Source organism: Hylobates moloch, unplaced genomic scaffold, assembly GCF_009828535.3.
Source record: "Hylobates moloch isolate HMO894 unplaced genomic scaffold, HMol_V3 SCAFFOLD_2, whole genome shotgun sequence".
In the NCBI taxonomy this organism is placed as follows: Eukaryota; Metazoa; Chordata; class Mammalia; order Primates; family Hylobatidae; genus Hylobates; species Hylobates moloch.
In genome coordinates, this window is record NW_026652277.1 from 60,471,696 (window position 1) to 60,493,241 (window position 21,546).

General features: G+C 37.4%; 1 protein-coding gene across 3 annotated transcripts in view; it reads left to right on the top strand.

Moving 5' to 3' along the window:
• The window catches only part of GC (GC vitamin D binding protein), a 64,862-nt gene that overhangs the window by 34,479 nt on the left and 8,837 nt on the right, over positions 1–21,546 (top strand). For all 3 annotated transcript variants that reach the window (XM_032150446.2, XM_032150457.1, XM_032150435.2), the window contains 10 exons: positions 1,439–1,508; positions 2,409–2,541; positions 5,220–5,431; positions 6,914–7,046; positions 7,348–7,442; positions 13,674–13,803; positions 14,926–15,128; positions 16,739–16,868; positions 17,352–17,449; positions 19,203–19,335. In XM_032150446.2, the coding sequence (XP_032006337.1) occupies positions 1,439–1,508; positions 2,409–2,541; positions 5,220–5,431; positions 6,914–7,046; positions 7,348–7,442; positions 13,674–13,803; positions 14,926–15,128; positions 16,739–16,868; positions 17,352–17,449; positions 19,203–19,335 (1,337 nt within the window). The remainder of the gene's footprint in view (positions 1–1,438; positions 1,509–2,408; positions 2,542–5,219; positions 5,432–6,913; positions 7,047–7,347; positions 7,443–13,673; positions 13,804–14,925; positions 15,129–16,738; positions 16,869–17,351; positions 17,450–19,202; positions 19,336–21,546) is intronic.

Here is a 21,546-nt window from a genome sequence, read left to right on the forward strand (position 1 = left end):
CATTTCATCATGAGAATGGCTAGTTACATTTAATAGTCAAAAATGTTTTAATTCATTGAAAGTTGAAGCTACTCCCCCATTCAGGCCTGTTTCAGTTCTGTTGCCTGTGGTGGGAAAGGGAGACACAGATATCTGCCTCTTGTCTCCTTTGCCTATTCTCTTTTCCTCCTTCCTCCTACTCTCTAGGCTGCTTCTAGCTCCTCCAGGGCTAACACAGGAAAGGAGAAGCTAGTAAGAGAGGTAGCAGCAGGAAAAACTCAACTCAATGGACAAAAAATTCAATGGGCAGCATGGTGAGCCAAGGTTGTCTCCTCTGGTTATGAAGATGTGCAAAGCTGCCATTTTCTCTTACTGTGTTCTTCGGTGATCTCTCTCCCTTGTTATTCCTGGAGATCTCTCATATGCAGCTGGCACCTTAAGACTCTCCTCTGGGCCCCTGGTTTTCACATTGTCTACCTCCACACAGAGACCCAACTGTTGGCAGTCCACTGCTCTGTAGATAGCACTTTGTTGGGGGTAGAGCTAGGACTGGAGGAAATGTACTTAAGACAATTCCTGGCCAGCTCACTCTCCTGCTTGAGCTACATCAGGTCTGTAGGTCACACGACAACTTCCCACCCAGTCCTCTGCTTTGTTCTCCAGGCCACTTAGCAAGCCCATCACCCTCTAGATTTCTCCAGCCTGAATCAGACACCTGTCCATTACACCCCAAACTCCAAGAGCTCCCTGTCAAGCGCTGAGTGGTTTCTTGAAGCCCTTGTCACTATGTGAAAGTGAAAGGAAACACTTCCCACCATTCCCCAGACTCACCACACTAACGTTGTCCAAAATATTCTTTGCCTGATTTCCACCTTGTCCCCAGCTGAATTCCTAGCCTTCCCTTAGACAGCCAGGAGCCAAGAAGCAGAGCATGGGTGGTAGCACTAACTCTCCTGTACCTCCTTTAAAGTCCTGCATTAGTGGCGCCAGCCCCTCACCTTGGAGTGGAGACAGTCTCCACTTATTTGTTGTTCTGTTTTTCTTTTCAGGCCTCAGGTAAAACTGAGACAATAAAAGCAGGAAGGGAGGAAGCAGCGTGGAAAAGACGGAAGGAAGGAGAAAAATTCTTATTTGGGTATCACTATAAAGATAGGGCCTAACAGTTGCCATATCAATAGCTTCTGACTCACTAGTTGACATGTATCATTTGACTCACCTACGTTCAGTATTAGTTTACTCTCTCCTTTTGTTCTGCTGGTGACTAAAATATAACAGAATGCCATAAAATTGTGGCCTGTAGTGAGAGAAGGGCTAGAAAGGCCCCCAAAATATGAAATTGTATATAAACATTGAGATAATACGATTTTCATTGTAGGCCACGTGGACTTTATACATGTACATGTAACATAATATTCATCAAAAGGGGAAACATACAAGTTTTTCTATTTCTGCCTCCTAGGCCGGGATTATGAAAAGAATAAAGTCTGCAAGGAATTCTCCCATCTGGGAAAGGAGGACTTCACATCTCTGTAAGTGTGCAGTAGCCACTCACTCTCTTGGTGATTTGATCTTGAAAAAAACTGAGTGTGAGGTAACTTTGACTCAGTATGGAGGTTCATCCTTAATCCTTGCCAAGAGTAAGAGGACAGAGCCCCAGGCCCAATGTAGGCACAGGAGTCAAGCAAATTAAGGACATCCAGAGATTCCGGATGACCTCTTGTTACTACAGTCTAAGAATCTGTCACCAGTAAGTTTATGAATGAGTTCAAAGATAATACGTAAAGCATAGCTTTCTAAGGTCATTAATATGCAATTGTACATTCTAGGAATCTGGGAAACCAAGGCAATGAGGTACAGAGCAAGTACATTTGGGGAGGCTTAAGAAGGACAGCACCAGACTGGTTTGATGGAAGCCCTAAGTTCAATTTCTGCTTTCCAAGATAAATTTGCCTAGAACAAAAACTGCTTTTTAAATTAAACCTCATTTTCTTCATTAGCCAAATAAAGAAGTAAATGTGTACAATATTTCATTTAAACATTGAACAGGTTTTATATCTTAATGTGCCAAAATGTAAAAAGAAAATTTCAGTTCTGGCCAGGCACAGTGGCTCACACCTGAAATCCCAGCACTTTGGGAAGACAAGGAGGGCGGATCACAAGGTCAAGAGATCTAGACCATCCTGGCCAACATGGTGAAACCCTGTCTCTACTAAAAATACAAAAATTAGCCAGGTATAGTGGTGCGCACCTATAGTCCCAGCTACTCGGGAGGCTGAGGCAGGAGAATCGCTTGAACCCGGGAGGTGGAGATTGCAGTGAGCTGAGATGACACCACTGCACTCCAGCCTGGGCGACAGAGTGAGACTCCATCTCAAAAAAAAAAAAAAAGTTTCAGTTCTAATTGATATATTGTCTTATTTTCCCCTCAGGTCACTAGTCCTGTATAGTAGAAAATTTCCCAGTGGCACATTTGAACAGGTCAGCCAGCTTGTGAAGGAAGTTGTCTCCTTGACCGAAGCCTGCTGTGCGGAAGGGGCTGACCCTGACTGCTATGACACCAGGGTAGGTTTCTGTGGCTGGCCGTCTCTATGGCAGCCCAGAGAAGAAAGCCAAAATAGGCCTTTATACCATGTGTTGAAAAAATTTTAGACAGCAACTCCATTTACTCCTAGTTTGGGGGAAATATGAAGCCTGTTGTCTTTAGAGCCCGGTTTATTGTAACATAATGAATCAATATTACCCATTATTCCTACAAGGTTCAAATGAGAAAACTGGGTCATAGAGTAATTTAGTGATTTATTAAATATACATTGCTAGCAAGAGGCAGTTATAAAATATAAATCCAGATATGACTCTAAAACCTAAGTTTTTATCACCATACATTTGATCTTCTCAAATATCAGCACATGGATCATTATTCTAAGTGAAGTAACTCAGGAATGAAAACCCAAATATCGTATGTTCTCACTTATAAGTGGGAGCTAAGCTATGAGGATGCAAAGGCATAAGAAGGATACAATGGACTTTGGGAACTTGGAGAGAAGGGTGAAGGGGGCGAGGGATAAAAAACTATAGATTAGGTACACTGTGCACTGCTCCAGTGATAGGTACACCAAAATCTCAGAAATCACTCCTAAAGAACTTAGCCATGTATCAAAAACAAAATAGTTTTGTTCCCCCAAAACTATTGAAATTAAATATATATGTATATATATACATTTTATATATTATGTAATTAAATATATATATATATATATATATCAGCTAATGAACCTCTTGAAAGAATCCTAAAATGTTGTGTATAGCTTAAAAACCTGATCATAGCTTTATCCTCTTTTATCATCATGCCAGGACTGGTACCAAGTGCTCCAGAATAATTTAGTGTTGGTTTCAAATTTGGGAGGAGGATTCAAAAGTTGCCCTGTATGCACATAACTAAATTCTAGGTTTCTCCCCTATAGCACTTATGCAAAAATTAAAATGCTGAAATGACAGGGTTCAGACAGTAGCTGAAACGGGTTAAATCTAAGGAGTTTCAGCAATTTATTAATGCAGTCATCAGGCCTGATGCAAATGACATTTAGATGCATTTTGATAAAGGCTTTTACAGACAGATTTGTCTCACTGTTCAAGCCTTCAGCAGATATCATACAGAAACAATGCTCCAAAGATCTGATTAGAATAGACTCTACACAATGAATATTCTTACCCATTAATTGCTTTACCTGTCCCTTATCTATTTTTTCAGAATTTTATAATCCTTTTCTTCCACCAAGCTCGTAAATATTTTTTATTTCAACCTGAACTTCTGTACCATCTTAAAATACGAAAGCATCAAATCATCGACATAACAGAGCACATTTTTATTTTATTTCATATTTTGGCTAATACATCCCTTGATCAGAGATATGATCTGTCTCTACAATCCTGGAATGTAAGAAAACAGATATAGCATTGATATTTTTTGCATGATATATTTCTCTTTCTCCTGCTTGTTCAAAACATTTTTGAAAAGTGTTTTGACATTTTGTCAACTTTTTTTTACTTGAAAGAAGATAACTTTAAAAACGTAAAAAGAAGGGTTGCCAGGGAAATGAATGGAAAGGAAAAAGATGGACTGAAAAGAGACATAGGATGAAAAAGAGAGAAAGAGTCTAATTTTTAACTTCTCCGAATCTGATGAAAGGATGGTATGGAAGACGGTGAGAAGTTAGTTTACAAAAGTAATTCATCACGTTGCCATCCTTCACTGGTAGAAAAGATTTTTAGAAATTTTACCTTAAAAAGATGACTAACTTATAAATTAAGTATAAGAATATCAAAGTATTATTTCCCATATAAATCCCAAAGTAATTTTTTCCATGATGACTATTTCTATTCTTTTTTCCTCTATGGTGACTCTATTTTAGGTTTTAATTTCAAATATGAAATTTTTCCAAAAAGAATATTTTGATGCTACGATTGCTTTGACAGTACTTAGTCTGCTCACAGGTATCAGCGTATCATTGTTAAAGCAGTAAATGCGGGTGCATCAGTGATTTTCAACCTACACTGCACCTGCACATAAATCTTGGAGCTTGGGAAAATCAGATTTTCAGGCCCTATTTTTGACCTACTGAAACAGAATTTCTGTGTTGTGCAACCAAAGCATTTTATATTTTATGCACTCTATGATTAAATCTGATGCAAAAGCAGGTTCAAGAATCATTAGGTAAGAGAATGCAAATAATGTAGAAAGTTAAATGAATCAGCAATCAAGAGTCGACTCATTTCATAAAGGGAGGGGAGGAGAGCTCATTTAATAAACAGAGGGAGGTCCTCCTCACTCTTATTGGGGCATTTGCAGCAGAAAGCAGGTAGGAGATGATGACAGAATAACCAGTGGAGCTTTTTCAAATGACCATCTCATCCTCAGAGATGTTAATATCCCCATGGAGGAACACTAGGCTAGAGAATACAATTCTAATGGCTCTAATCAGATAAACACTGTCCATTTGTTATTCAAAGTTCTATTTTTGTTCTACTCTGAGGAGTCATTTATTAACATAAATAAGATCCTATACTTGCCAATAATCATACAACTTGTCATGTTAAAAAATCACCTCATGGAGCCCTTGGCGTGAATACATAGTTATAAATGAGGATTTTCTAATTATAGGCTAAGATATCATATTAAATGGAGGTCTAAGAGCCTGGAAATTTACACATATATAAGAGTTTCCTTTTTCCTTCTCCTCCAGACCTCAGCACTGTCTGCCAAGTCCTGTGAAAGTAACTCTCCGTTCCCCGTTCACCCAGGCACTGCTGAGTGCTGCACCAAAGAGGGCCTGGAAAGAAAGCTCTGCATGGCTGCTCTGAAGCACCAGCCACAGGAATTCCCTACCTACGTGGAACCCACAAATGATGAAATCTGTGAGGCGTTCAGGAAAGATCCAAAGGAATATGCTAATCAGTGAGTGCTTTCATCATAAATAGAACTTTAGGACCTAAAATATCAGAAATGACTCTAATCTAACCCCCTACTCTGTGGAAACACCTCTTCTACAGCAACCTGAACAAATTCTGATAACTTGGCTGTCATCCGAGACAGTCCATCTTCCCTTTGGTGCTGAGTGTTGTGAATGCCTTTCTCAGAGATAAAATCAATTTTCCCAAACTCTTACTAACTCTAATCCTATTATCTGAACCAGAATCACTTGAGTATCCTGTCCACATGATATATTTTCAAATATTTGACAGCCCCTGTGGTGATTTCCCTGATGCTAAGGATCATTGCGCATGTCATATGATAGATGCAATTTTATTGCTGTACACATTTTAAATACTTAATTTCCAGTAAAGCATAAAAAATAAACAGCTTCTCTCTTCACTCCTATACATCCCAGAAACATGTGACGTGTACATGTAAATATGACACATCTACTACATCAAGTAAACATGTAACCTTGAAATTTTTATTAACATGCATAAGGGGCCAGATTATACACTGATTCTTTATGTTAGTCTTGGAAGGTCACAAAAATGAACAAAACTGGGGGAAAATACATTTATTAAAGTAAGAAATATATACATATTCAAAAACCAAAAGCAATGTCATTCAAAGTGGTCATAAATTGTAAAAATTAGTAGGATTGCTCATTCCTGTCAATTTTCAAAGAGGACTTTGCCCAGAATTTCAGTCCCTTTTAGATCCATAAGGACATCTATTGCCAGAAATAGAAATTATTTCTTCCAACAAATAAGTAATCTATAGATAATAATTATCTAAAATAATAAACTGAGATAGATAAGGAAAAATAAATCTAGCAATTACATTCATTTTAATTAATTCAATTAGCAGCTGAATTAACAAGAAGCTACCATGGGCGAGGCACCTGACTAGACATGAAGTGAATAGAGAAGGCCCCTTCTCTCACACAAACCACATAGAAATTTGTAAATCTATTTTTAATGAATATATTGATTAATAGTGGCCAGTATTATAACCTTCTCTCTAAATTCTTAGTGTTTTTTAGATATTAAAACTATAAATTAATGTAACATATATCCTTTCTCCATCAAAATACTTACTAAAAAGTAGGTTTTGGGGGCCAAGGATGCTGACTCACATCTGTAATCCTAGCACTTTGAGAGGCTGAGGTGGGAGGATCAGTTGAGCCCAGGAGTTCGAAACCAACCTGGGCCAATTAGTGAGACCTAGTTTCTACAAGAAATTAGAAAATTAGATGAGCATGGTGGCATACACCTGTAGTCCCAGCTACTCAGAAAGCTGAAGCAGGAGGATCACTTGAGCCCAGGAGGTTGAGACTGCAGTGAGCTAGGATTACAGCAGTGTACTCCAGCCTAGATGACAGGGCAAGATGCTGTCTCAAATAAAGAAGTAGATTTTGTTTATTCACAAATTTTTTGACTAATTCTATTTTTTCCTCCACAGTTTTATGTGGGAATATTCCACTAATTATGGACAAGCTCCTCTGTCACTTTTAGTCAGTTACACCAAGAGTTATCTTTCTATGGTAGGGTCCTGCTGTACCTCTGCAAGCCCAACTGTATGCTTTTTGAAAGAGGTATGTCCCATTTTACTTATTATATGTTTACATTTTTTTCTTCTAATAGCATTCCTTTTAGATAATGGTAGAAATTGAGATTTTGCAATCAGTAAAAGTTTCTAAAATGCCTCCCTTGCATCGTCTTAATTGGAAAATAACTGTAATACCTCTGGAAAAGTAATATCAATAAGTTCCTTTCATCAGTGTTCAGTTTCCTATTCATTAAAAAATCATGAAATTAGTAGTCCCTATTTTTGCCATTTATACAGTATTCAATGAATCTTGACCATCTAATGAGATTCTTTCACTTGTTTTCTAGAGACTCCAGCTTAAACATTTATCACTTCTCACCACTCTGTCAAATAGAGTCTGCTCACAATATGCTGCTTATGGGGAGAAGAAATCAAGGCTCAGGTAAAGATTAAGTGCTATTGTCATATTTAGATGTTTGGTTCTGCACTGTCTATCCATAATATTAGGGTTTTTTTAAGAAGATGTCTATATTGAAAGATATAAAATAGACTTTTCAGCTCCAATAATCTTCAATAATCTGGCCAAATTCTTGTTTTCTTTCTCTATACAGATTATGAAAAATAAGGAAAAAGTTTATGTCATAAAACATGAGGTTTGCTTTTAATCAATCTTTTCCATTTAGTTGACCACTAGAAAATATTCTTTCAGTGTTCAGATTAGCATATGTTACAAATAAAAAAGCAAAACAAAAACAAAAACAAACAAAAAACCACAACCTTTTTGTTTATTACCTATTATTTGCCTTGCTCAGTTTTTCTTGGAATGAGACATCTGAATTCTTACTTGTTGTATGAAGACTTGTGCTATACAGTATATATCTCTTGCCCTTCATTAATTTATTCTCATTAGTTATCTACCTTTGTATTAGTCTATTTTCACTCCGCTGATAAAGATATACCCATAACTGGGGAATTTACAAAAGCAAGAGGTTTAATTGGACTAACAGTTCCACATGGCTTGGGAGGCCTCACAATCATGGTGGAAGGCAAGGAGGAGCAAGTCACATCTTACATGGATGGCAGCAGGCAAAGAGAGAGCTTATGCAGAGAAACTCCTGTTTTTAAAAAGATCAGATCTCGTGAGACTCATTCACTATCATGAGAACAGCGCAGGAAAGACCCGCCACAATAGTTTAATCGCCTCCCACTGGGTTCTTCCTACGACATGTGGAAATTGTGGGAGTTATAATTCAAGATGAGATCTGTGTGGGGACACAGCCAAACCATATCATCCCACCCCTGGCACTTCCCAAATCTCATGTCCTCACATTTCAAAACTAATCATGCCTTCCCAACAGTCCCCCAAAGTCTTAACTCACTTCAGCATTAACTCAAAAGTCCACAGTACAATGTCTCATCCAAGACAAGGCAAGTCCTTTCTGCCTATGAGCCTGTAAAATCAAAAGCAAGCTAGTTACTTCCTAGATACAATGGGGGTACAGGCAGTGGGTAAATGCAGCCATTACAAGTGGGAAAAATTGGCCAAAAGAAAGGGGCTACAGGCCCCATGCAACTTCAAAATCCAGTAGGGCAGTCAAATCTTAAAAGTCCAAAATGATCGCCTTTTACTCCATGTCTCATATCCAGCTCATGCTGATGCAACAGGCACATTCCCATGGTCTTGGGCAGCTCCACCTCTGTGGCTTTGCAGGGTATAGCCTCCCTCCCAGCTGCTTTCAAAGGCTAGTGTTGAGCATCTGTGGCTTTTCCAGGTGCACAGTGCAAGCTGTCAGTAGATCTACCATTCTGGGGTCTGGAGAATGGTGGCCTTCTTCTCATAGCTCCACAAGGCAGTGCCCCAGTAGGGACTCTATTTGGAGGCTCCATCCCCACATTTCCCTTCTGCACTGCCATAGCAGAGGTTCTCCATGAGAGCCCTGCCCCCACAGCAAACCTCTGCCTGGACATCTAAGTGTTTCCATACATCCTCTGAAATCTAGGCGGAAGTTCCCAAACCCCAATTCTTGACTTCTGTGTACCCGCAGGCTCAACACCACATGAAAGCTGCCCAGGCTTGAGGCTTGTACCCTCTGAAGCTGTGCCCCGAGCTCTACATTGGCCCCTTTCAGCCATGGCTGGAGCAGCTGGAATGCAGGGCACCAAATCCCTAGACTGCACACAGCACAGGAACCCTGAGCCTGGTCCAAGAAACCACTTTTTCCTCCTAGGTCTCCAGGCCTGTGATGGGATGGGCTGCTATGAAGACTTCTGACATGCCCTGGATACATTTTCCCCCATTGTATTGGGGATTAACATTCAGCTCCTTGTTACTTATGCAAATTTCTATAGCCAGCTTGAATTTCTCCTCAGAAAATGGGCTTTTCTTTTCTATCACATTGGCTGCAAATTTTCTGAACTTTTATGCTCTGCTTCCCTTTTGAAACTGAATGCCTTTAACAGCACTCAATTCACCTTTTGAATGCTTTGCTGCTTAGAAATTCCTTCTGCCAGATATACTAAATCATTTTCCTCAAGTTCAAAGTTCCACAAATCTCCAGGGCCGGGGCAAAATGTCACCAGTCTCTTTGCTAATACATAACAAGAGTCACCTTTGCTCCAGTTCCCAAAAAGCTCATTTCCATCTGAGACCACCTTAGCCTGGACCTTATTGTCCATATTGCTATTAGCATTTTGGGCAAAGCCATTCAACAAGTCTCTAGGAAGTTTCAAACTTTCCAACATTTTCCTGTCTTCTTCTGAGCCCTCCAAACTGTTCCAACCTCTGCCTGTTACCCAGTTCCAAAGTCACTTCCACATTTTCAGGTATCTTTTCAGCAGCACTCCACTCCTGGTACCAATTTACTGTATTAATCTGTTTTCATGCTGCTGATAAAGACATACCTGAGACTGGGCAATTTACAAAGAAAGAGATTTAATTGGTCTCACAGTTTCACATGGCTAGGGAGGCCTTACAATCATGGTGGAAGGCAAGGAGGAGCAAATCATATCTTACATGGATGGCAGCAGGCAAAGAGAGAGCTTGTGCAGAGAAACTCCTGTTTTCAAAGCCATCAGATCTTGTGAGACTCATTCACTATCACGAGAACAGCTCAGGAAAGACTCACCCCCATGATTCAATCACCTCCCACCAGGTTTCTCCCACCACATGTGGGAATTGTGTAAGTTACAATTAAAGATGAGATTTGTGTGGGGACATAGCCAAACCATATCAACCTTATATTTGCAACCTTCACTTTGATTTTTGTATGACTACTGTTAACTTGTATTTTAATTTTGATAGTTTCTATGTTGCACTTCTCTCATACTTTCTCAAACATCTAGATTTGCCAACTTTTTTTCCCTCCATACTTACAGTCTCTTTGATTCCTTCTACTATCCCCACAAGCTTTTTTCCTCTAATGGTAGTCAAAGAACTTCTTGCCAGCAATGCATAATAAGCTTCCATAATGGGAATAGAAACTACTTTCTTGGCCAGGCATGGTGGCTCACACCTGTAATCCCAGGACTTTGGGAGGCTGAGGCGGGTGGATCATGAGGTCAGGAGATCGAGATCATCCTGGCTAACATAATGAAACCCCGTCTCTACTAAAAATACAAAAAAATAAAAAATTAGCCAGGCATGGTGGCGGGCACCTGTAGTCCCAGCTACTTGGGATGCTGAGGCAGGAGAATGGTGTGAACCTGGGAGGCAGAGCCTGCAGTGAGCCAAGATCGTGCCACTGCACTCCAGCCTGGGGGGACAGAGCGAGACTCTGTCTCAAAAAAAAGAAAAAATAAAGAAAGAAAGAAACTACTTTCTTGAGTTCTTTAAATATAATAGTCCCTCAGAACGACTTGAATAGTCAATGACAGTTTCTCTGGTCCTTTCTTTAGTTTTCCTTTTACATAGAGATAGTAGTTTGACAGGTAGAACAGAAGGAATTTATAATATAAAGCCACCATATATATTACTTATATAATCATTAAGTGATACTTGTATTCATGTCAAGAAATGTACTTCAAGGAAATAGTATTTGCTATGAACAGATGTAGCTACAAAATGTTGCTACCACTTTTTTACATTAAAAAATTAGAGATTTCTAAATGTTCCAAGTTAATTATGACATATACATATTCTTTTAAAAGGCTATATAATATTCCACTGTATGTATATACCATATTTTCTTTATTCATCTGTCAATGGACAATTGGATTGCTTCTGCCTCTTGGTTATTACATAATATATTGTTAAAATTATATAATAAAGAAATATTTAATGAAAACTATAAAACATTGCTGAAAGAAATCTAAAAAAATGGAAATAAATGAAAAGCTATCACATTCTTGTGGTTTGGAAGACCTAACACTGTTTAAATGAGAGCAATCTAGAGACTTGATGCAATCCCTATCAAAATCCTAATGCCATTTTTGCCGAAATAGAAGAAAACATCCTAAAATACCCAAGAGACCCCAAGTAGCCAAAATTATCTTGAAAAAAGAACAAAGTTGGAGGTCTAATATTTTTGACTTTGAAACATTCTACAAAGCAACAGTAATTAAGACAGTGTGATGCTGGCATGAAGACAGATATATAGACCAATGAAACAGACTAGAGAGTCCAGAAATAAACTTTTGCACATATGGCCAAATGATTTTCAGCAAGGGTGCCAAGATTACACAATGGGGTTAAAAGATAGTTTCTTCAACAAATGGTGCTTGGGAAATCACATATCTCCATGCAAAAGAATGAGGTTGGAACTTTATATAATGTATAAAAATGAATTCAAAAGTGGATCGAAGACCCAAATGTTAAGACCTAAAACTATAAAACTCCCAGAAGAAAATATAGGAGAAAAGCTTTCAGGATATTGGATTTGGCAATGATTTCTTGAATATGACAGTAAAGTACAGGCAACAAAAGCATAAATAAACAACTGGAACTACAACAAACTTTAAAACTTCTACATATCAAATGACACAATTAACAGAATGAAAAGGCAACCTACGGAATGGGAGAAAATATTTGCAAATCATGTATCTGATAAGGATTTAATATTCAGAATATACAAGGAACTTCTATAACACAACAACAACAAAAAAGTAGCTTAATTAAAATAGGGGTAAAAGACTTGAATAAACAATTATTGAAAGAAAATATACTAATGTCCAATAAACATATGAAAAGATGCTCAACGTCACTAACCTTAAGATACATGCAAATCAAGTCTACCACCATACCACTCTGAACACGCCCAATCTTGTCTGATCTCAGAAGCTAAGCAGGGTCAGGCCTAGTTAGTATAATAATTAGATGGGGAAAATGCAAACCATAACTACAGTGAGGTATCACCTTATACTCATTAGGATAATCACTATCAAAAGAACAGAAATTGGCAAACGTTAACAAAGATGCATAGAAATTGGAATGCTTGTACACTGTTGGTAGGAATGTAAAATGGTGCAATCATTATGAAAAGCAGTATGGAAGTCCCTCAAAACATTAAAAATAGAATTAACATGTAATCCATCCATTCCACTTCTGGGTATATATCTTAAAAATTCAAAGCGGGATCTCAAAGAGATTTGCACTTCCATGTTCACTGCAGAATTATTCACAATAACCAAGAGGTGGAATCAACCCATATGTCCATCAACAGGTGAATGGATGAAGACAATGTAGTATATACATGCAATGGAATATTATGTAGCCTCAAAAAAAGAAGAAAATCCTGTCACATGCTACAAGGATGAACCTTGAGGACTTTCATTATGCTAAGTGAAATATGCCAGTCTAAAAAGGACAAATACTGTACAATTCCACTCATATGAAGTATTTAAAGTAATCAAAATCATAAAGACAGAAAATAGAAAGGTGGTTGCCAAGGGACAGCAGGATGAGTGAGGGGAAGTGGGAGCAGAGCAAATCAGTGTTTAATGAGTATAGAGTTTTAGTTTTGCGTGAGAAAAATTTCTAGAGATCTGTTGCAAAGCAATGTAAATATACTTAAATACTGAATGTATACCTTAAAAATGGTTAAGACAGTAAATTTAATGTCATTTTCACCACAATTTTTTAAAATAATATTTAATCATATTCATGATATATTAGGAATATTAATATTGAAAAAATATTTAATGTTATTCCTGGTATATTAAGTGAAAAAGGCAAATATGAGAATAGTATAGCATACCATTCACATATAAAATACTGAAAAGTTACACACCCAAAATGTGAACACTTATTAACTCTGTGGTGTAAAGCTACAGGTCTCTATAGTTTCTAAAAGAATTTATAAAACACACTTTTACAATTCTGTGACAGGCCACAAAAATACAACATTGGCCTTATGAATGGAGAGAAAGAGACATTTGTGACTTCTTCATTGATGCTTTAGATCTAACATTTTAAAGGAGTGCTTTCACTGTGTATATCTGGCAAGAAGAGAAGCTGCATTTGGGTACTGAAAATTTGAAAAGATTCATTAGGGATCTCTTGATCTTGAGTCTGTGGTTTGGGTACATAAGATCTATCGCATGGCAGATGTGCTCCCATGCATCTCTTGAGGCCAAGGAGTTGAAACAGTGATATTATTTCTCCAAATAGTGTGTTCATCATGAAACCCAGAAAACTGAGAATGTTGATAAGCTAACAAATTGATTTTTAACTGTTTAGCAATCTCATAAAGTTAGCCCAAAAAGTGCCTACTGCTGATCTGGAGGATGTTTTGCCACTAGCTGAAGATATTACTAACATCCTCTCCAAATGCTGTGAGTCTACCTCTGAAGATTGCATGGCCAAAGAGGTAAGACAAGCTTTATTATCTTTATCACCATGTGCCAGGTATTGAGTGCCAAGTACTGAGTGGCAGGTACTCTTCTAAGCTCTATTTCATATGCGTTATCCTAACGGATGCTCACATGTATCCTATGAAATATAAATAATTCTTAACATCACTGTACAAGTGAGAAAACAGAAGATTAGCAAGGGTCAATAATTTGTTACCACACAACTAGTAAGTGGCAAATTCCATATGCAAAGACGAGATTATCTGATTCCCAAGACCTTATGCTACTTGCACTGTATGGTATTCATTACCACACATGGTCATTTAAATTTAATTATGATTAAAGTGAAACATATATGTTTAAGTTGAATGTGATTTAAAATTCAGTTCTTCAGTTACACTAACCACATTTCAAATGCACAATGGTATTGGACAGTGCAAATACAGATCATTTTCATTATTGCATAAAGTTCCATTAGGCAGCACTTCAACCATTATACTAGTAGAAGCTACTACTGTTTTTATTATACTTTTTATAATTTGATGGCCATCTCAAATTCTTTTTACCATTTTTCATTTTCATAATCCTTTAAAACTATTTAAATTTTAATAATTGCTTTAGCTGAAGGTCAGTCTCCAAGATCTTGTCAATCTCTGTAGTAATAGATACATTGTGTTGCCTTTTCTTTTTCCATTAAAAACGCATGTCTGTGTTAATAGATGTTTTTCTATAAGGATTTATAATAGCTAAATAGGACTCTGTTGCCTATATCCACGTCATGTATTACATCTATCTACCTAGACACACCATATTTTTATTTTACTAATCCTCTATTGTATTTAGGTTGTGTTGTTTTTTTTAATATTTTAGGCAATGTTGCACTTAATAGCCTTATAGTTGTTGTCGTTTTATCTATAATTATTTTCTGAGTATAAATTCTTAAAAATAGAATTGTACATTTTTAAGACTTTCAGTACATATTGACAAATTGCCTTTCTAAATATTGTACCAATTTTCTTTCTGAGTATTCATACTGACTTTCATAAATGTGATGCCAAAGCTTGTAAGCTATGTAATTCTTATTTTTAATTAGACTATCAGGAAACTAACAATGCACAAACTAACCATTCGTTTTGTAGCTGCCTGAACATACAGTGAAACTCTGTGACAATTTATCCACAAAGAATTCTAAGTTTGAAGACTGTTGTCAAGAAAAAACAGCCATGGACGTTTTTGTGTGCACTTACTTCATGCCAGCTGCCCAACTCCCCGAGCTTCCAGATGTGGAGTTGCCCACAAACAAAGATGTGTGTGATCCAGGAAACACCAAAGTCATGGATAAGTAAGTAGAAGTGATGTGAAAACGTGTTCCCGTTTTAAGTTCATCTAGACAAAAAGTGGGGGCCAGCCAGATTAAGGGAAGGTATGCTATCACTCATTTCGAACATAGGCAAAGTACTACCTTTATGCTTTTCATGGACTTTAAGTATTTGTTAATTAATTGTAAATGACTAAAATTTTTAAAACACCATAATCAATTGAGCGTGAATAGAAAGATTTTGGATATGGACAAAGGAGCTTACAGTTCCTAATTGTGCCTTCTCTGATTCCTGTGCATGGCCAAAAGAAGTGACTTGACAGTTCTGAACTTCAGCCTATTGTTAATTAATTTGAAAATCGTAATACTTGCCTTACTTAGCACACAGATTGCTAATGAGAAATGCATGTGGAAATGTAAGTGAAAGTAAATGTGAAAACATATATTTGTATACAATGCTGAACACATGTAAAATATGTCGTGCAACCAGAAATGTTTATAATAGTATTAACTAGTTTTATCATATTACTTCTGGTTCAAAGTCACAAATCAAAAGCCTAAAGTATATTAAACTTTTGGACAATAAGCATTTGATACAAATAAAAGAGATAGCAAGCACAGAATATTTTTTTCTTAGCATTATCAATATTCATCTTCATTAAATTTAAAAAGAGATTTAATGCAAAGAAATGGTAAACTTTTATCTCGTTTCATCCAACTTAAAAAAAAAGTAAGTTAAATATACCATGGTTCGAATAGATGTGTATGCATAATCATGGCATAAAAATATTTCACAAATAATTTGAAGCAGCAGGTTGAAATAACAATTAGCAATATCAGATGGCAGAAGTTACATAGGACTGAAACTTTAATTTACATTTTTCTAAATGTGTATTGTTTTTATAAGTGCATAGACAGCAGTGGGATAAGACATAATGAAAGAATTTACACAAACCTATTTTCACAGAAAAGCCTTTTGAAGTATCCACTTGATGCTTTATACGGGGTCAATTGTATTATGCTTGCACAAAGACAGTTCCACATGCATTTGAAGTAGATATGTTTATATATAATAGATTTAAATGTATATTACACACAAAGCTTTAATTCAGTATTGACTAGTCACAATAGCAAATATTAATAGCTTGTATCTCAATGAAATGATTTTATAATCCAAAACCTGTTGATTTAGAGTAAGTCTGAGCTAAATCTCTTCTTTCTAATTAAGATGCAGAAACCAGGTGCTCTGCCTTTATGATAGATATTTCACATTTTAAAATGTAGGCCAGGCACGGTGGCTCATCCCTCTAATCCCAGCACTTTGGCAGGCCAAGTCAAGCGGATCACTTGAGGTCAGAAGTTCCAGACCACCCTGGACAACATGGTGAAACCCCGTCTCCACTAAAAATATAAAAATTAGCCAGGCATGGTGGTGGGCACCTATAATCCCAGCTACTCGGGAGGCTGAGGCATGAGAATCGCTTGAACCCAGAAGTCAGAGGTTACAGTGAGCCAAGATGGTGCCACTTCACTCCAACCTGGGTGACAGAGGGAGACTCTGTCACCAAAAAGGAATGAATAAATAAATAAAAAGGAAATATATAACACATACCTCCTTTTCTCCCTCATGCTAGGTATGCATTTGAACTAAGCAGAAGGACTCATCTTCCAGAAGTATTCCTCAGTAAAGTACTTGAGCCAACCCTAAAAAGCCTTGGTGAATGCTGTGATGTTGAAGACTCAACTACCTGTTTTAATGCCAAGGTATATTTGCTAGATTTTCTTTATCAAGCACTTAGATCAAGGGTTGGAAAATTATAGTTCGTGGGCCACAACTTGCTCACTGCCTACTTTTGTATGGCCTACAAACTAAGAATAGAAGAATGGTCTTACATTTTAACATTGTTGGGAAAAAAGCAAAAAAACATCAGTATCTCATGACCCATGAAAATTATTCAAAATTCAAATTTCAGTGTTCATACATTAACTTCCACTGGGACACAGTCATCCTCATTGTTTCTGCAAAGCTTACAACTGCTTCTGTAAAGAGTTGAGTAGTTGCAACAAAGACCACATATGGCCTGCAAACCCTAAAATTATTATCCGGCCTTCTATAGAAAATATTTGCCAATGCTTAATGTAGATAATACTCATACTGATACAATATTTGGAATTTTGATTTAATGGCCTGATGGGACAATGTTTCAAGACAAATAATTTTGTTATGCAATTATTGTTTTCTTACAGGGCCCTCTACTAAAGAAGGAACTATCTTCTTCCATTGACAAGGGACAAGTACTATGTGCAGATTATTCCGAAAATACATTTACCGAGTACAAGAAAAAGTAAGAAACTTGTTCTGGCTGTATCCTCCAGATTTATCAATAATATTTTCTTAGTACTATGAATTGAAAGCATAGTTGAACACTTAAGCTTGTCTTCAGTGAACAACAACAAAAGGAGGTTCAATTAGGAGTTTTTTTAAGTAGTCAGAATCTCACAGAGTGGAATAATAGACACTGGAGACCCCAAAAGGTGGGAGAGTAGGAGAGGGGTGAGGGATAAAGAATTCCCTATTGGATACAATGTACACTATTTGGGTGATGATTATACTGAAAACCTAGACTTCACCACTAAGCAATACATCCATGTAACAAAAATGCACTTGTACCCCCTAAATTGTTTTATTTTTTTAAAAGTAGTTGGAATCTAACATCTGTAAAAGAAGAAGCTAAGTTTTTCTGGGGGAAAAATGTCATGTGTAGCAAGTGGGTGGCCAATTAAAACAGCCATAAAAACATAGATTACAAAATCTATCTGCAGGAACTTCAGTCAAAATGGCAAAATGAGCACATAGCTTAGCAACATTCTTACCCCAGAATTTTCTGTAGATATTGCTGTACAAAATTGAGGACCTATAAAACTGCTAAAAGTGTTATCTAACTTCATGGCATATTGCCTGGCAAGAAGACCCAAACTTTCAATCAAGCATACTGTCAGCTATCACCAGCATATATTCCCTATAAATTAGAAATAGAAATGTTAACTACCAATAGTGTTATATAATAGTCATTTTTCTCAATTAAGAGAAGGAAAAAACATTTCTCTATAAATAGACATTAACAGTAAAATAATAGGCCGTGATAAGGAAAGAAGTGGTACTGAGTTCTTGGGAAAAGTCTCCATTGAGAAGACCATGTCATTTTTCCTAATGTTAGTAAATTTCTCAGATCCTATTCCCTCCCCACCACCTTTTTTTTTTCTTTGCCTCCTCTGAGTCTCTTCTTGCCTCATTTGCGCCCCCCAGCAGCTCAAACCTACTTGTTTCAACAATGCTTTTATGAACTAACTGGTCCCCCTTACCCTTTTGTCCCTTCCCAGCATCCACCCTTGCCAAGCCCAACTCTAGATTAATTTGAGTCTCCTTACCTCCCATTGCCCACCGCTGGGCTGGCAAGCATTTCCTGAAGAAAGTCATAAAACCAGGCTGAGTTGATCATTATGAGAGTGGAGAGATGCCAAGATCATCAGTTGTACAAATTGAAAGAATCAGGAGATATCAAGTCCTATCACCATCCTGAAAGAGAGATGCAGAGTTCGTTTTTAGTATAGCTAAAAATAAGAGCCAGTTTCCTTACTCCCGTATCAGTGTTTTCCAACATAGTGAGTCGAGAAGTAGGTAAACTGAGGGTGAAATTATGTAATTATGAGAGAAAAAAAGGCATTAAGGTGGTATGAGGTCCTGTAAAGGAAATATTCTTTAAAGGATTTGAAATTTAAAACTGAAGAGAAGGTGAAAGGTTAGGAAAAAATAGAAGAGGTACTCTTCCATGTTGAAATAATGGCAAATGAAAGAAGACTGGACTTCCAATTCAGCAGCGATTTGTATGTTTACTTTTATGATCTCGAAGAGGCATGTTTCACTTTCTGATCTCAAATTGACTATTGTATACCACAGGTACAGAATTTTCTTGAGACAGGCAAGTATTTCTATTTTCATTTTTATTGTAAAAGATCTGAAATGGCTATTATTTTGCATTAGAAATTTGTATAAAATAAATACATGTAGTAAGACCTTACATTTAAATGGTTTTTCAGACTGGCAGAGCGACTAAGAGCAAAATTGCCTGATGCCACACCCACAGAACTGGCAAAGCTTGTTAACAAGCGCTCAGACTTTGCCTCCAACTGCTGTTCCATAAACTCACCTCCTCTTTACTGTGATTCAGAGGTAGGAAAACGTAACCCTCCACTTAACACGGCAAAATCTTTTAAGAACATATGCACTCCAATCTACTCATTTCTTTCCTGTTATTGAGATGCCATTATGTGACAGGCTTTTCCTGGTGTTATTGTAACTTGGCTGTCTTTGCAACGACAGTAAGAAACCTAACTGTTTTCATGCTATGCTCATTTAAAAGCAAGTTAAGGTAGTCGTAAAACTTAGGAAATTTTATACCTTTTTTAAGAAACAAAAGAGTCTGTGAATACAGGCAACAAAGTATGTGTGGTGTTTTACAAATTGTGAGTTGTAACCTAGTAACAGCCTATTTAAATGAAAAGGAGAAGAATAAGAATACAGTGAGAACATCAGAGTTCATTACCTTCACATAGTGAAGGTAAATTGTATTTCATATATCTGTATGTGTGTTTATGTAGATATATACATATGCATATATAGGTAGGTAGATTGATAAAAAGAAATACTTTAGAAAAATGGGGTCATATCATACCTTCTATTAATATGCTAATTATAAAAATATTGTTTAACTTTGTTTTAATATGACATAAGAAAAAAATGCAACCGAAGAATTTCTAAAGGTCACATAAATGTTCCGTTACTATAAGAGTTATTTTCTAAAAACTAAAAAAAGATTTTAAAGAATATTAAAATTTTAGTCATTTTTTATTACGAATTTCTTTTTAGACTCTATCAGTTGGCTCCAAACTCTGAAAGATAAAGATATTAGAAGTCCTATATATCTTCCAGTTTCCCTCCCTACTCTCCTCAATTTTGGATAGTTCTTGGATTCATCTTTCTTTAAAAGTCCCTTCCCCTCCTCCCTGTCTCCCCTTTTTCTTCCTTCCCCTCCCGCTTCCTGGTTCAGGTCCAATACTGTTAACAGTAAGATAACCCCTTCCCCTATTCCCCTTCTCCTTTCTCTCTGTCCCCTTCTCTCCCGTAAATGTATTTGCATAGTTGCCAGATCATTTATTTTTTAATTTGTGCAAAACACTGGCAGTTCTGGCCAGACCTTTTTGTATTCTCTGATAGTATTAATAGATGAATTAGTGTTTATCTAATCACCGCCATCTGAGGCCTATTGGTTTTCTCCTATAAACCACAGTGTTAGGTTGATATCTTGTATTCTGCCCATCTTTATATAGACTGAAGGTGTGAGAGAGGGGAGGAGACCTCAGGTAGGTTGTGTGGCCCATCGTTGGTAGATCTGAGCTATGCTTCGACTTCTGAGAATTCAAGTGTCTTATGCTAAGATTTCTTTCACCAAGTCAGTATCTGCCCTATTCTCATGGTGAGAGGTGTGTTTTGCTGGCCTTTTTCAGAAAATGTCAGCCCATATGTTCACATCCTCCCATTTTACCTGTTACTCTCCAGCAAGCATTTCATTTTTTTTTTTTTTTTTTTTTTTTTTTTTTGAGACGGAGTGTTTCTCTGTCCCCCGGGCTGGAGTGCAGTGGCGCGATCTCGGCTCACTGCAAGCTCCGCCTCCCGGGTTCACGCCATTCTCCTGCCTCAGCCTCCCAAGTAGCTGGGACTACAGGCGCCCGCCAACACGCCCGGCTAATTTTTTGTATTTTTAGTAGAGACGGGGTTTCACCGTGTTAGCCAGGAAAGCATTTCATTTTTTTAAGAAGAGTCAAAAGATAAAAACAACACTTCATTTCACTTTACTGCTTATTTGGAGACATTAGTAATAACTCCAAGAATTGTGTTGTCTTGCCTACTCTATTTCTGAAATATAGAGGCAGGGTTAGGAACAATTCTATGCCATACCAAATGCTACTTAGGTTAAATGATTTCATGCCAATTAGAAGCCCTTAACCCCCCCCCCCCCCCACCCTTATTTTTTTGGAGATGAGGTCTCGTTCTGTGACTCAGGCTGGAGTGCAGTGGTGAGATCTCGGCTCACTGAAACCTTCACCTCCTGGGATCAAGTGATTCTCCTGCCTCAGCCTCCCGAGTAGCTGGGATTATAGGTGCCCGCCACCACGCCCAGCTAATTTTTGTATTGTTAGTAGAGATGGGGTTTCACCATGTTGGCCAGACTGGTCTGGAACTCCTGACCTCAAGTGATCTGCCTGCCTCGGCTTCCCAAAGTGCTGAGATTACATGTGTGAGCCACCTTGCCTGGCTGGAAGCCCCTTTCTATAAGTGAAATAATTTAAGAATTTACCTGAAGTTTTGTTCATTTATCAGCCA